The 16,429-nt window shown below is 44.9% G+C and overlaps 1 protein-coding gene across 2 annotated transcripts in view; it reads left to right on the top strand.

The window, feature by feature from the left end:
* The window catches only part of MTMR2 (myotubularin related protein 2), a 75,328-nt gene that overhangs the window by 7,053 nt on the left and 51,846 nt on the right, over window positions 1-16,429 (top strand). For both annotated transcript variants that reach the window (XM_048937288.1, XM_048937308.1), the window contains one exon: window positions 16,032-16,137. In XM_048937288.1, coding sequence (XP_048793245.1) covers window positions 16,032-16,137 — 106 coding nt within the window. Of the gene's footprint in view, window positions 1-16,031; window positions 16,138-16,429 lie in introns of those variants that run through there.

Here is a 16,429-nt window from a genome sequence, read left to right on the forward strand (position 1 = left end):
AAAAGGCACTAATATGTGCATTACATATTTGAACTCCTAAACCACAGCCTCATTCGTACCTCTTGCTTACCTGAAAATAAGAAATTCTTGTTATATTAAGAAGTCCTATTGATTTTGATTGATGCCACTCCTTCTCAAAGAGAAAGATTGCAGGGATGGATAGGACCAAACTCATCAGTTATTTCTGCAAAGTCTGCGTGTGGATGAGCTGAAGCCAAGGAGTGAGTTGGTTATGTATGTAACTACAGGAGCTGTCCCACAGAGCTGGACATAGTGGGAAGTGACTGAAACCTGTGCTACCAGAGATGCTGCCAAAAGATGACTGTCAAAGTCAGCGACTGGGATACCTTTAACAAGTAAAAAACTGATCAGCATCCCTGGTGAAGAAATATGTGGAATCCTCTTCTTCCATTTTACCCAAGTTGGCTTTTGGAGTAGGCTTCTCTTGAAAATTCAAGCTGTGTTCTTTATTCTAGTAATGGACATTCCACTTCACCGAAAATGTTCCGTTGTGTATTCCACCTTCTGCTTTCATCTCTTGTAAAGAAAGATACAGATCTCCTGGATAAACTTTGTCTCATCTCGCTGCAGACCTTTCTGATGCACATCTGTGCCAGTTCCTGGATTTCTTTTTGTAGACAATGGGAATGAAGTGATTCATCTCAGTTTTATCCCCAGCAACTGCAAGGAGAGCCTACAGTAATTCAAGTGTGAACACCTACACAGAACTCCCTCCTCATCGTGCTTAAGGGTCAAAAAGTGCACTGAATTTGGCTTGTTCTCCACTCCAAAAAAGGAAGGAGTTATTAACTTATGTTCTTCCTCTTTTCCATGTTAGCTAAATCTGTTGACAACTGAAAAGAGAGCAGAGATTTATAGTCTGGTTTTCTCATATAGCCACGTTTCCTCATGTATCAGTATACATCTGTCTACTTTGTTCTCCGTTAGTTTCTGTAACCTTTGGACAGTTTTAAGTGCATTTGTCAGAGGAGTAGAAGTAATAAGTTATGTCACATTTTACATTTAAGCAAAGGTGGAGATGGCAAGGGTATCCATGTCAGTTTTTCCATTAATGAAAATGCTTGTTTCTTTTTCAACATAAGGAAATACCTTGATGAGAAAGATGTCATGAACATGTGGAAACTTCTCTTGAATCAGACTTCCATTGAGTTGGAGAAATATAGAAATATATAACCTTTTGTCTCCCATTTTTTTGCATTTCCTTCTTTTCCTGTGCTTTCTCTGGTGCCTGCAAAGTGCTTTGTTCTATTGAAAACAAAGCATATACTAACTTCTCTTCCCTGTGACTCTCATTTTCTGGAAACTAGAATAGAATCTAGTTTGGATTCCCTTATCTCCCTAATAGGTACAGAAAACCACCCTGTCCTCAGCAGGGTCAGTGCACTTCATTTCAAATAACTCAGCTGAGCAAAAATAGATGCCCACTGTGACAGAGATGAATCATTTCCTAAGCTTCCTTGACTTGATTTCAGTTGAGTAGTTGGGTACACAGACACCTATAGCATGTACCAGAAGGAGCTGAACCTGTCCAGCCTTGGTTGTTCCTACTCATCGAGTTACTGAAATTTCTGCATAGTCTGACTTCTGCAAGTCTTAGGAAGAAGTGGCTATGACCAGTGGCTCATCACAGAAGATAAAAGTACATTTCAGATGCAGTGCAACTGATGTACAGAAAAAAAAACATTAGCATGTAAACTTTTCATATCTTGTATCATTGTTAGATGTATGACCTTTGTTTTCAATGTGTACCTATGTATGACTAGCCAGGGGGGTGAGCATGCAGAGCACTTTGGCTAATCTGGACTGTAACAGGGGCTGATAGCTGCTGAGCTCTTAGGAAACCAGGCTTTTATTTGGAGAATAAATGGGATTGAGTTCTTGGGAAACTTGGACCCAGGTGTTGGTGTGGAACACGGGGACTTAGAAGGATTGTAATCTGCAGTGATGCTGGGCTCTCTGAAAATTGTTACAGAATACAGGTGCTCAACATTTATGAAAACCTCCTGTGTTATCTTCGTTTGAATTTCTGGAAATAAACCCCCCAAGTTATTGCATACTTGGTAGTATTTTAGCTTTGTGACTCCACCAGGGACCAACTTCATGCGGAGGCGGTGTGGCTGACAGAATATTGTTGTTTCAAATCCTTTTGTGAGCTGACTCTGGCCAAGCATGCTGTTATAAAGTGTCTTTGAAAGCATATCGAGGTGTTATGCCGCCTCATTTTTGCTGGGTGATGCATGACTCTTCAGATTGCCTGTATTTATATGTTCTTTCCTCCTTTTGATTATTTGCAGTATGGGAACAACTCCTGTCATTGATGAGTAAATTGCTGGTATTTTTAATTCCTGTGGGTGTTTGGTTTATTAGGGTGAGGGGGTTGTGTGGCATGTGTTTGAAAGAAAATCAGAACATTTAACAGTACAGTTTTCTTTCTTACTAAGGTGTTTTTTAAACAGGGAGATAAAAAAGGATCCAAAGAAGAAACGAGACAGCACGTGAACTGTAGGAAGTATACACGTATTGTTTAAACCAAGCACAATCAGTTCTTAGTTTGTAGATAGAGATAAAGGCACTGCCAAAATAAAAGTAGTAAAATAAATCTGTCTTTTTATCTGTATTTCCTTCTTGTCCTAAGGTGAGTACCTTCTCATGCAGGTATTATTTCTATTTCTTGATTAAGTTAGTATTTCTTAAAAGCAAACAAAAAATACCCAAAATAACAGCATTTTAAAACAAGCAAACAAGATATTTGAAGACACTTCTGTTTTCTGTTCTTCTGTTTCTCTTTGCTCTCAGACTCTTATTGCTGTAATTGTAGCTTAGCATGAGGCTGTCTGAATTTGTGTCAAGAACTTGGTCATTTTCTGCGTGCCTGTTTTACTCTGATTTAAGGTGGAAGCTTATACAGTAAATACCATAAATAGCAGGAGTAATTCTGAATTGTGTTTAGGATTTCCATAATGACTTTTGTCTGTATTCACATATAGGAGATAGCAACGCTGTCCAGAGCTCTTCTATGCACAGAATATCCTGAGCTCTGGAATTGGCTTATTCCACTGATAGTCCTGTAGCACCAGGAAATCACAGAATCTCAGAATGGTTTGGGCTTCAAGGAACCTTTAAGATCATCCAGTTCCAACCCCCTGCTATAGGCAGGAATACCTCCCACTAGACCAGGTTGTTCACATCCCCATCCAGCCTGGCCTTCAATGCTCCCAGAGAGGGGGCATCCACAACCTCACTAGGCAACTTCTTCCAGTGTCTTACCACCCTCACAGTAAATAATTTCTTCTTGATATCTAGTCTAAATCTACCCTCTTCCGATTTAAAGCCATTTTCCCCTCGTTCTGTTACTACCTGCCCTTATAAAAAGTCCCTCTCCAACTTTTCCTGCAGGCCCCATTCGGGTTCTGGAATGATGCTATGAGGTCCCTCTGGAGACTTCTCCAGCCTGAACAACCCCAGCTCTTTCAGCCTGTCCCCATAGGAGAGGTGCTCCAGCCCTCTGATCATCCTTATGGCCCCCCTTTGGGCCTGCTCCAACAGCTCCATGTCCTTCTTGTTTTGAGGGCGGTACTCTAGGTGGGCTCTTATAAGAGCAGAGTAGAGAGGCAGAAACACCTCCTTTGACCTGCTGGATTTGGGTTCCTGAGTTGCCTTTTTGCTAGTGAATGTCATACTGCATCAGGAGGACTGTGGTTGTGGTTGTGACTCTTTTGACCAGTGCTTGAGCTGGTCAAAAGGAGAGCTGTGAGGTGGGACAAAGCCTGAGAGACTGCTGGCTGGATGTCCTGGAGATGTGGAATCCTAAAAGCCTAGAATATCTTGAGTTCAAAGGGACCCACTAGGATCACAGAATCATAATGGTCTGGGTTGAAAAGGATCACAAAGATCAACACGTTCCAACCCCCTGCTATGTGCAGGGTCACCAACCACCAGACCAGGCTGCCCAGAGCCACATCCAGCCTGGCCTTGAATGCCTGCAGGCATGGGGCATCCACAGCCTCCTTGGGCAGCCTGTTCCAGTGTGTCACCACCCTCTGAGTGAAAAACTCCCTTCTAATATCAAACCTAAGAATAGAATAATGGAATAGTCGAAAATTCTGTGTTAGAAGTGGCCCATGAGCTCCATGCCGTTCCCTCAGGCCCTGTCACACAGAGCAGAGCTCAGCGCTGCCCTCCGCTCCCTATGAGGAGCTGCAGCCGCCATCAGGCCTCTCCTCAGCCTGCTCTGCTCTGGGCTGAGCAACCACGGACCTCAGCCCCTCCTTATCCATCTTGCTCTTTAGGCCCTTCACCATCTTAGTAAATCTACTTTGGATGCTCCCAAATAGTTTTTCGTTCTTCTGATATTGTGGTGCCCAGATGCATTGCTGATCTCCCTGAGGACCTTCTGTCTGTCACTGTGTGGTGTTTCTTCAAGCCTGAATTACTGGAGCTTCTCTACCTCAACCATGTTTTCATGACCCAGAAATATTGTTTTCTCAGAGGAGTTCTTGGAGTTCAGTTCTACCCTCAGAGCGTCTTAGATTTTAAAACAAAGGCTCTGGCTCCTTCTGAACGGCCCCAAAAGTAGAGCAGTAGCCTGCTGTGTAGGAAAGTGCAAGGTCTGGAGCACGGGCCTTGTGAGGAGCGGCTGGAGGAGCTGGGATCATTCAGTACGGAGAAAGGAGGCTCAGGAGAGACCTCACTGCTCTCTATAACTACCTGAAGGGAGGTTGCAGTGACCTGGGGGTCGGCCTCTTTTCTCATGTAACTGGTAATAGCACTAGAGGGAATGGCTTCAGGCTACGCCAGGGGAGTTTTAGGCTGGATGTTAAGAAATACTACTTTTCTGAAAGAGTGGTCAGGCGGTGGAATGGACTGCCCAGGAAGGTGGTGGAGTCACTGACCCTGGAGGTGTTCAAGGAACGTTTGGATTCTGTGTTGAGGGACATATTTTTCCTCTTCAGGAAAGATAGGCAAGGAAGGGGGGGTGGTGGTGTGGCTCTCTACGTCAGGGAATGCTTTTACGCTACTGAGATTATGACTGGGGACGATAACATTGAATCCCTGTGGGTAAAGATCAGAGGAAGGGCTGACAAGACAGGCACCCTGGTGGGCATCTGTTATAGACCTCCAAATCAGGATGAAGAGACAGACGAGGTATTCTATAAGCAGCTGGCACAAGCTGCACAGTCGCCTGCCCTTGCCCTCATGGGGGACTTTAACTTCCCTGACATATGCTGGGAGTATAGAACAGCACAGAGGAAGCAGTCTAGGAGGTTTCTGGAATGCGTAGAGGACAACTTCCTGATATAGCTGGTCAGAGAGCCCACGAGAGGAACTGCCCCACTAGACCTGCTGTTCACAAACAGGGAAGGTTTGGTGGGAGATGTGGAGGTTGGAGGCTGTCTTGGACAGAGTGACCATGAAATGATAGACTTCGTGATTCATGGAGGGGGAATAGTAAAATTGCTACCTTGGACTTCAGGAGGGCGGACTTTGAATTGTTCAAGGGACTAATAGGGGGAGTCCCCTGGCATTCAGTCTTAGCGAGTAAAGGGGTCCAAGAGAGCTGGTTGCTCTTCAAGAAGGAAGTCTTAAGGGCGCAGGAGCAGGCAGTCCCCCTGAGCTGCAAAATGAGCCGGCGGGGAAGAAGACCGGCGTGGATGAATAGGGAGCTATTCTTGAGGCTCCGGGAGAAAAAGAGAATCTACTGCCTGTGGAAAGAGGGACAGGCCACTCAGAATGAATACAGGAAAGTTGTTAGGATGTGTAGAGGTGAAATCAGAAAGGCAAAAGCCCAGCTTGAATTTAACCTAGCCACTGGGGTGAAAAGGAATAAGAAACTCTTTTATAAATACATTAACAGTAAGAGGAGGACAAAGGAGAATATCCACTCTTTGCTGGATGAGGCTGGGAATGTGACCACTGAGGATAAGGAAAAGGCGGAGGTTCTGAATGCCTTCTTTACGTCTGTCTTTGAAAGTCAGACCAGTTATCCTCAGGATACTCCTCTCTCTGACCTGGTAATCTCGGCCGGGGAGCACACTAACCCCCCTGTGATTCTGAAAGAAACAGTCAGAGACCTACTGCTCCAGCTGGACTGTCACAAGTCGATGGGGCCAGATGAGATCCACCCGAGAGTGCTGAGGGAACTGGCGGAGGTGATAGCCGAGCCGCTTTCCATCATCTATCAGCGCTCCTTGTTGACTGGTGAGGTCCCAGATGACTGGAGGCTTGCCAATGTGACTCCCATTTATAAGAAAGGTCGTAAGGAGGATCCGGGGAACTACAGGCCTGTCAGCCTGACCTCGGTGCCAGGGAAGGTTATGGAGCAGATTGTCTTGAGGGAGATCATGCGGCATGTGCGGGATGAGCAGGGGATCAGGCCTAGCCAGCATGGGTTCATGAAGGGCAGGTCCTGTTTGACCAACCTGACCTCCTATGATGTAGTGACCCATCTGGTGGATGAAGGAAAGGCTGTTGATGTGGTCTACCTAGACTTCAGCAAAGCCTTTGACACTGTCTCCCACAGCATTCTCCTGCAGGAGCTGGCAGCCCGAGGCTTGGATGGGTACACTCTTGGCTGGGTAAGGAGCTGGCTGAAGGGCCGGGCACAGAGAGTGGTGGTGAATGGAGTCAAATCCAGCTGGCGACCGGTCATGAGTGGTGTTCCCCAGGGGTCGGTGCTGGGGCCTGTCCTCTTCAATATCTTTATTGATGACCTGGATGAGGGCATCGAGTGCACCCTCAGTAAATTCGCAGATGGCACCAAATTGGCTGGAAGTGTGGATCTGCCTGGGGGTAGCGAGGCCATACAGAAGGATCTGGACAGGCTGGAGAGCTGGGCTGGAGCCAATGGGATGAGTTTCAACAAGGCCAAATGCCGGGTCCTGCACTTTGGCTACAACAACCCCAGGCGACGCTACAGGCTTGGGGCGGTGTGGCTGGAGGACTGCGTAGAGGAAATGGACCTGGGGGTATTGATTGATGCTCAGCTGAACATGAGCCGACAGTGTGCCCAGGTGGACAAGAAGGCCAATGGCATCCTGGCCTGCATCAGAAACAGTGTTGCAAGCAGGAGCAGAGAAGTGATTGTTCCCCTATATTCAGCACTCGTGAGGCCGCACCTTGAGTACTGTGTCCAGCTTTGGGCCCCTCACTGCAAGAAAGATATTGAGGCCCTGGAACGTGTTCAAAGGAGCGCAACAAAGCTGGTGAGGGGTCTGGAACACAGGCCATATGAGGAGAGGCTGAAGGAGCTGGGAATGTTCAGCCTGGAGAAGAGGAGGCTTAGGGGAGACCTTATTGCTCTCTATAACTTCCTGAAGGGAGGTTGTAGTGAGCTGGGGGTCGGCCTCTTCTCTTGTGTCATTAGTGATAGGACCAGGGGGAATGGCTTCAAGCTACGGCAGGGGAGATTCAGGCTGGACATCAGGAAGTATTACTTTTCAGAAAGGGTGGTCAGGCACTGGAATGGACTGCCCAGGGAGGTGGTGGAATCACCGAGCCTGGGGGTGTTCAAGGAAAGACTGGATGTTGTGTTGAGGGACATGGTTTAGTAGGAGCTATTGGGAATAGGTGAACGGTTGGACTGGATGATCTTTTAGGTCTTTTCCAACCTTGGTGATTCTATGATTCTATGACATGGTGTAGTGAGAACTATTGGTGATGGGTGGACAGTTGGACTGGATGATCTTGTAGGTCTTTTCCAACCTTGTTGTTTCTCTGATTCTGTAAAGCACAAAAACAAATGGCTGGGAGCACTGTTCTCGCAAGCAGTGCTTTGTTGACAGTGAGCAGGTTTGGATTTTGAATCCCTGCTTCACCCTGCGGTCATAACTTATTTTAAATTTATGCAGAGGGTCAGTCCTAGAGAGTGGAAATGCAGAAGTTTGTAAGCACAGACCCAGGTGTGCACAAGCATCTGCAGAAAGTGCATCACATCTCTGCCACAAAGAATAGGGCAGAGAGGTAGCTGCTGGACTAGCTTCCTACCTTGTCTCACCTGGAGGAGATGGGCCATCAGCCTTGCCCACCCATTGCTGTTGTCACTGTTAGTGCCACGAGTGAAGTGGTAACTAATTTTGGTCTCTGAAGCTGGTGAAACAGAGGTACAGTGTCAGTTCCAGCAAAAGTTTAAAAAAACATTATTTCCCTTCTGTTTCCTTTCCTGTAGCTGAGTACCATCCCATACCGGCCTGGAGCTTCTTAGAAACCCAACGCCCCTTTTGCTCCTGTTGTGCATACAGATAATTCTGTAGTTATCTTCCACATGCTGATCAGGACATATCGGTTCAGACCTCTGATTTCTGCTGTTCTTCCTGTTTTTACCTTCTGGGGTGTTTGACTCATGAAAGCATGATACTGTGAGCTGCTTGCTGTTACTAATTATGTGCTGCATATTGGTTTGTCTTTGGGTGTTGGCTTTCTATTCCTGGAATCTTGCAAATATTTTAGACAATCAGCCTATTGTTCAGCAAGTGCTCTACACACACTGCAGGCCTTTTGTGAATTTCTGTTAAAAAAAATAATAAAAGAATGACTAATGGAGCATGAACAGTGCTTGTGACACTGTAATCCATTGTGTAACTTCTGAGAGCAGAATTTGCATTCCTAGAAAAGCTTGTTCACGGTCAAAACATAGGACATTCTCTTTATGGCTCATGGGAAAACATGTACCATATATTCAGCTAAGGATGCTGCTTTAAGGATCAACTTTAAAAAAAAAAAAAAAAAGTCATTTTCTTTTCTTTCCTTGGAACATGAAGTCAGACTGAGACCTGGGTTTGCTTGGCAACAGAAGTGAATCTTTTCCATTCAGGCAAGTGGTGTGGGGGGCTGTTTCAGGTCTGTCACACACATGCACGATGATTTGTTTACTGGAATGGCTTCTTTTTGTTAAGCTCTGACAGCCAACCCTTTTGAATGGCATGTGTATGTTATTGTATTATGTAACTGTCTGCCTCTCCGGAATGCCAGAGGAAGCCTGGCGGTTGGTTCTCTTCTTTCCTGCGAGAACGTGTTTGCTTGTGGCTTTCATCTGTCTCTGAGATAGCTTCAGGTCAAGCAGGGTTGAGGTGGGATATTTAAATGTTTAGAACATGAGTTTCATGTAGTTCTTAAGTGTAGCAACTGTGTATCCAGGATGCCTGAAAAACGTGTTCTGTGTGTTCTGGGAGGATAGGAGTGCATCTTGTATATGCTGTAGGTAGTTTCTTTTTGTAAGTAAGGTACAGTGAGCCTCTCTCTGTGAAAAAATAAGTCCTTGATTTCTGGAGATGCTGCTCCTTTCTCCAACTGTGCTGTGGGCTTGTACAGTAGGATTGTACACTAGGATCCTGCTTGCACAGCAGGATTCTTGTCCTGGGACAGACAGAGCGAGAAGACTCTGAAACTTAATTTACAGCTGCAGAGTCTGTTGTGGCTCTGGCAGAGCAGATGCCAGCACAGAATGCCTGGCTCCTGCTGAGAGGCCCCAGATCAGTCAGACTCCAGCTGTGCTTTAAGCCCTTCCCTGGACAAGGGGGAGCAAGGGGCACCTGAGTACCTTAGGATCTGTGTACCAAAAGGACTATAGGGCTGCTTTGCTTCCTTAGAGCTACAGAGAGCTGCTGGAAATGGGAGCCCTGATGTGGGTGACAGCTGGATTTCCCAGGCCAGATCAGACAGTACCAGCTAGGACAAAGTGATATTCACGGGAAACAAACATTGTTTGTCTCCTGTTGCTCTGATGTGACCCAAAAGGTTTTTCAGTATTTCTCTGAAAGAAGCACGAGCGTTGGAAGTATTGAGAGAAAATTGCCAGCTTGAATTTTGGAAGTGCGCAGAGCACTGAATACATCTGTGTAATTATGCCGTATAAAAAGTGTGTCCAAGTACTACAGGTGCTCCTACTTATGGTCTTGCTGTAAATCTGAGCCTTTTGGATCCTGTTCTCTAGGCATTCAAAGCTTCCAAATGAAATTGTATTTGCCAGTAGTCAACGTTAATTTGCAGTTTCCACCTTGATTAATTTTTAGGAATGTACATAATGAGAAAGTTTTACAAAAACAGGAAGAGAGGAAATGGAAATTTGCACTCTGTAGTGCTTTTCTCATTTATGACCTTTACAGCTCAAACTGTATTGCACAGTGGTGCATTTTATCACCTGTTTTCCATGTCATTTCAGTGAGTATTGAAACAAAATATACAGTTTGATAGAGAAGAAATTGTATGAGCAGCTGATGCCAATTAGCATCTGAGTAATTGGCACACCTTTGCAAGCGAAAAAGCAGCTACTTATAGTGGCAGGGAAGGAATATTCGTAAAGAAGGTGCTGGAGAGCTGACTTGATCATCTGTGACTGCATTTCAGTTGTGTTACTTATAGGAGTGAGCCAGGTTAGTATTTTCAGACACTGATGTAAATAAGTAAATGAAATAAAAATCAAACAAAAAAAAGCCACCCCGAAAGTTCCAGAACCTATGCATACAGTATTAAATGAGAATGCCATGTTTTCCAGAGATGAATTTTCCTTCTGTCTCATCAGGTTTTCCAAGAGTTCTGGATGTTGAACTCATACACAGGTTCTCAGTCTTAGATTTAGGATAAGAACTTTAGGAACCTGTATTAACTGTGTAAAAAACGAACTGTGGGTAGATGTTTGGAGAGTTGCTACTCAGTCCCTTTTTTGCACAGGATTGTTTCTTGTCTTTAGGAAGATCTGTTTATGTGGAATTTTGATGTTCTTGCTGAACAAAGAGAGACAGGCCTCCTAAGACGCTTTCTTGGAAATAGCGTTCTCAGCAGGTACAGAGAGGGAAGGTTCATCTGAATCATGGTAATATTGTGACCCTTGCTTAGTGTTTTGCCAGAAGTTGTGTGCAGTTTTGGTTTGTAAGTGAAATTGGCTGTCCTGCTTTTCTTCTTGGGTAACACGAGCTGGGAGAAGATGCTGTCCTTAAGCTTGGCTTTGGATTTTCACTCTTTGGTTCTGACTGTTCCCTTACATCTCCATGCTTGCCTCCTACCCAACCTGAATTCTCTGGGGCTGCTCTTGGATTCTCATGTGGTCAAATTGCTGTATATGTGTTTTTTCTTCTGTGAAAAGTTGTTGCTTATCTGCTCTGGGAAACCAGTAACTGCGTATTCACACTTACATAACAGCAAAGACAATAGCAACAAGGTTTTGTTTATTTTCCTTTATGTTTTGTACACTATGTTACTTGAATTAAAAGGGTCAGAGGGCAGAGATTGCCTCAGATGACTCTGGCTGTTTGATGATACTTTTTGAAGTGACCTCAGACTTCACCACTGCTTTCTCCTGCAAAATTTCCCTGCATCTTTGTAGTGTAACAGGATAAGTTTGTGTGTCTCAGACACTTCTGCTTGTAGTTTCTTTACGTCTTTGTTGATGGTTAAAGCGAGGCATGCTGGCATTCCTTCAGTTCTGCTTTGGAGGCTGCAATACCTTTCAGTTGCCTGAACAAGAATCACCAGAGGGCATCTGTCTGAGTTATGCTTGAGAACCACCTGGCATATTGTGGGTTGGTCCTAATAATAACAATGAAGGCTTTATCAAGAGTTGAGTCATTATGCTTGTTTTCTATTTTAATTCTCATATTATACTAACTCATATTAGTTGCATGTATGTATTCCGTATAGCCAAGGGGTTAATGCTGCGTGCAGACACTGTATGAGACAATTGTACTGACAGATCTCATTTAGGCTCATTTATCATTCAGAATCTGGCCATAAAAATACATTTAAACAATAATTACTAAGTTGAAAGACATGTATCAGTGCTAATTGCATCCTAACCCTGTTTTCTGCTTCTGCTTGGGGAGCAAAGGAGAAATGAGAATAACAGCAACAGGCGCAAGTTACTTTTCCGTGGAGTTTTTCTGTTGTAAGGGTCTGTTGTGATAATTAGCATAGACATCAGGATGCTGATCAGGTGCTGTGGAGCTGCCTGTGCAGCATGGGAAGAGAACTGCTCCTGGGGTCCCTATTCTTCACAGGTCAGCTCTGAAGCACCTGTGTTCTGTCTCTTTCCTGGAGGGAGGATTTAAAGTATTTTGTGAACTTTAATAAATGCTGTTTCCTAGAACCTTAATGAGGTTCAGAGATGATAATAATTTAGAATGAATCATAAAATAAGTCATAGAAATGCTTGGGTTGGAAGGGACCTCAAAGATCATCCAGTTTGGGGCCATGCCATCCAGTTCTAATCCATGGGCTGGTTGCCACCCACCAGCTCAGGCTTCCCAGGCCCCATCCAGCCTGGCCTTGAGCACCTCCAGGGATGGGGCACTCACACATCCCTGGATAGCCTGTGCCAGGGCCTCACTGCCCTCTCAGTGAAATATTTCCCCCTAACATCTAACCTAAATCTGCCCACTTTCAGTTTAAAACCATTCCCCCTTATCCTGTCATTATCTACTGAGTTGCATTAAACCAGACTTTAAGCTGGAAGTCATGGGCACAGCTCCAGTGATTTCTAGCCCTTGCTGAATTCAGGCCACACATACCTGTGTTCTCAAATGTTTGTAACCAAAGTCAGCAGCAGCATTTGACCATTATTCTTGTGCTGTTATACAGGTTTGCCCTGTACTGCCTTACTTCTGAAAGTCAGGTGTTCGGGGTATCTCTTAGAGGGGTCCTCAGCACCTTAGACTAGCATCAGTACTACCCCATCCTGCTTCTGAAAAGACATAGGAGACAGCTCTAACTTTGCATTGGAGGAAGCTGGGTTAATATGGAGAAACTGCAGTGGCAGCAAGATTTGCACCAAGTGCAGAAAAGCAGGTGGCAAATATGGAGGGAGCTCTGCTCCTTGCGTGGCAGCCCCAGCACGCTCTCCTTCCCCCACCCCACAGACATATGAAGCTGCATGGCTTGAAGGTCTTCCTTTTTGCTTTGACAGTAGGGAGAGCTCTTTGTTTATTAAACCACTGAAACTAAAAAAACTTCTTGTGTGCCTGCAGGAACATCAGGTTAATCACTTGGCTGAGCAGTGGAACTGGAGCCATGCAAGCTGCCTGCGCGTGGCAGGAGGGAGTGGCGAGGCAGCAGCAGCAGCAGCAGTTCAGTACCCCACACCTTCCTCCACCACAGCTCCCTGTGAGTGACCAATGAGCACAGAGGTAGCCAGCCTAACAAGTGCAACCTGTACGTGCTGAGTGCTATTGCTCACTTGTGCAGGCAGCACCTCCCAGAGCTGTCCCTGGTGTCACAGGAGGTGACATTGCTGTTGGTGGCTGCCACAGGAACACAGCAGCTGGGAGCCTCTGAAAATTCCCTTCTAAAATGTAAACTCACTCAAAACCAGGCATGATTGACAAACACAAAACACTTAGACAGTTGTCTGTTGGTTTTTTTGTTTTTGTTTTTGTTTTTTTTCCCTGCACAAAGCAGTTGGCTCCTCAGCCTGCTGAAGTAAAATTAACTAACAATTTCATAACAAATTTTGGTCTATTATGGTTAGATAATCACTGCTTGTTTATTTGGTAAAGGCTGGGGATGCAGGAGGGCAGACAAGTTGTGCAAGCAGAAACAACTGATGGATTTTGACTCTTTGTTACTGCTTTCCCTATCTGGGAGAAGTGATGAACAGGTTAGGTGAGCAGGCTGCAGGGATTGCCTGGGTATAGCTTGTCCTAGCTTGGGGGCACAGGGAGAGACTACCACTACTCATGAAAGACCTTTCCAGCTCATTTTCTGTGATGAAAGGACATGAAATTCTTGATGCAAATGCTTTTATTACTGTTCTTGTGCTCAGTCATTTAGTGCTGGTCAGTACATATGCTGCTCTGCACAGTGCAAACAAATGCCTTCTCCATGCAGGCCGTGAGCTTAGATTAGCTGTCAGTACATCCCTTGCTTTGCTGTTTACATTTGTGCTAAATGGCTTCTCAACGCTGAGCTGTGTCACTGATCTCAAATGCATTTAAATACACCAAGAGGTTTCTGCTGAAGCTTTAGTTGCCCCACTTGGAGCTGACTTTGTGGGACTGAGGCAGAGCTGCTGACTCCTGGCTGAAAACTGGTAGTGCCATCCCCACATGGGCTGCAGCACAGTAAGGTGGTGCTGCTCTGTGCAATGATTAGATGGGGAGATTTTAACACAACTTTAAACCTCAATCAGTTACACAGTTGCAAAGATCAGGGTGAACGCTTGGAAGGTAAAGACTGAAGGGGAGCAGATTGAAATGAGTTTTGAGGGAGTGCATCCAGGGCTTTGAGCTGGTTTAAGTAAAGCAGCGTAATGATGTGGTTTAGGGCTAAGCCTCATTCAGCATGCCTGCGGGCTGCTGCACGCAGAAGAGTTTTCAACCCTCCTCATAATCTCCAGAGACAGATTCCCTTCTTCTCCTGTGCACTGCCTCTGTTTTATGTGGCCATGTAATGAATCCAATCAGCCCTGTGATCCGGCAGAAGACTTTCTTTGTGTTTAGCAATCGTTTGCTGCCCCTGCAGATCAACAAATCAAACCACACATCCTGATGTTCACAATGGGAATGCATGGCAGCGGAGTGCAGCCCGTGTCAAGGAGAGGAGGAAAAGAGTAGGAGCATGACCAGCACTTGGCAGCAGTGCAGTTCTACCATTTTGGTTGTGATGTGGAACCGTTTGCACATCCTGTGTATCTGAGTGGCTTTGCTGAGTTGGTTCTTGTTACTTCAGCGTGGAATTATTTTCTGTCTGTGCCTCTGAAAAGTAACATCGTGGTAAACTCAAAGGGTTAAGTGTGTTGGAAGCAGAACGGTTAGCTGGTGAACTGTGTACAATAAATGCATTCAGTGGAATCGTGCTATTCAGTTGGCACAATGGTATCATTTATTTAGATGGTTTTTTACGGTTCCCAAAACTTCAGTTTCAAAGTTTCTGCATCATAGAATTAAGAAAGTTGCCAGTGCTCTTTAATCCTTGGACAGAGAGTCAATCCCAGCAAGAGCCCAACTTTACCATAGTACCTCATGTTTTTAACACTGCCTGCCTAACGCTTTGCCAAACCTCAAAGAATAGAAATAAAACTGGAACATTCTGGCCTATCAATGGCTGTTTACCAGCAGTTAAGCAGCAAAACAATTTTCAGACAATTAACGGATCTCCAGGCTCTTTGGAAGGTCAGATAAAGCTGTTTGAAGGTTGTCAAATGACTAATTAATACAACTAATAACGTAATGCTCCGGTGGGTTTTTTGCCTTGGTCAGATAGCTGCTCTTTAAGGGTGTTGTATCACTCAGCTGAAACCTTTCTGGAGTCACTGAGAGTGTGGGAATGAGCTGCTCCAGGTGGCGTTTGCTGTTGTGCCATGGCAGAACATTGCACCACAGAGGTCCTTCTTTTGCAGTCCCGTGGGGCTTTAGAAGCATTATTATCAAATGCTAATTTCAAGCAATTACTAATCTAGAAAAGCTTGCAGCATGAAAATGTCATAAAATAAGCTTATTTTAATTGCTTACAGCTGTCCTAGAAAAACCGGGTCGAAAAAATGATAGCTGTTTTGCTTTGTTTTCAGCAAATCACACTTTGTATTACCAAAGAGGTATGCTGGGGGGCTCTTCTTCGTCCTCCTGGGGCTGTGCTTATACCTGAAAGAGGAAAGTTCCGTGTGGTGGAAAAAGGTTTCTATTCTGAATTCATTCCACCATTGTAAAGCTGCGGTTGGAGTTGTGCTGGCTTGCATTCAGGATCCTGTCTGTTTTCATCAAGTTGCAGTGCGCTAATTTCTCCCATCTGAAAGCCTGAAACGGAGCCCCTTCGTTTCGTTGATTTAGGATTTGATCAGGTTTGCGTTCATGACAGTGTTGGCTCGGTCTGAGCTGTGATCTGGTAATGAACTGTGTGTGCTTTTGTGATCCGTAGTAATGGAAGGCAGAACAGGTTCTCTGAAACCACTGCTGAGGACTAAATAACTGAGAATGGAAAGGGTGGAAACCAGGGAAAATTGCCTGATACAGCTGCAAGTGAGTGGCCTTACTTGTAGGCTCTGAGCAGTCCTGAGCACCATTTTGATAGCGTTGTATTTCTCTTTTCAGTGCTTCCACTTCTCAGTCGGACCATTCTGCTCATACAAAATCTGCTTCTCTTGTATCATCAGACTCGGTCTCCACCTCAGCAGACAACTTTTCTCCAGATTTAAGGGTATGTATGCTTTGTCTGAACAAAAGAAAAAATCTGTATCTATCCACCTATCTGTATGTGTTGTGGTCTCCATCAGAGACCATTTCTTGCTCCTCTGAGTTTGGATAGAGTAAAATGATTCTAGCTTTCAGGTTAATGCCAAATTTTATGTAGCCAAAGTATGAAAGGTCCCAAAGTCAAACAAGTGAAATAGAAATTGAACTTTAATCTCTACCATATTATTTCCTTCTTTATAAAGTTGTTTAATCTTCAAAAAGCTGACTCTGCAACCTACATTTGGAGATGAATTTTC

Source organism: Lagopus muta, chromosome 1 (assembly GCF_023343835.1).
Source record: "Lagopus muta isolate bLagMut1 chromosome 1, bLagMut1 primary, whole genome shotgun sequence".
Taxonomy (NCBI): Eukaryota; Metazoa; Chordata; class Aves; order Galliformes; family Phasianidae; genus Lagopus; species Lagopus muta.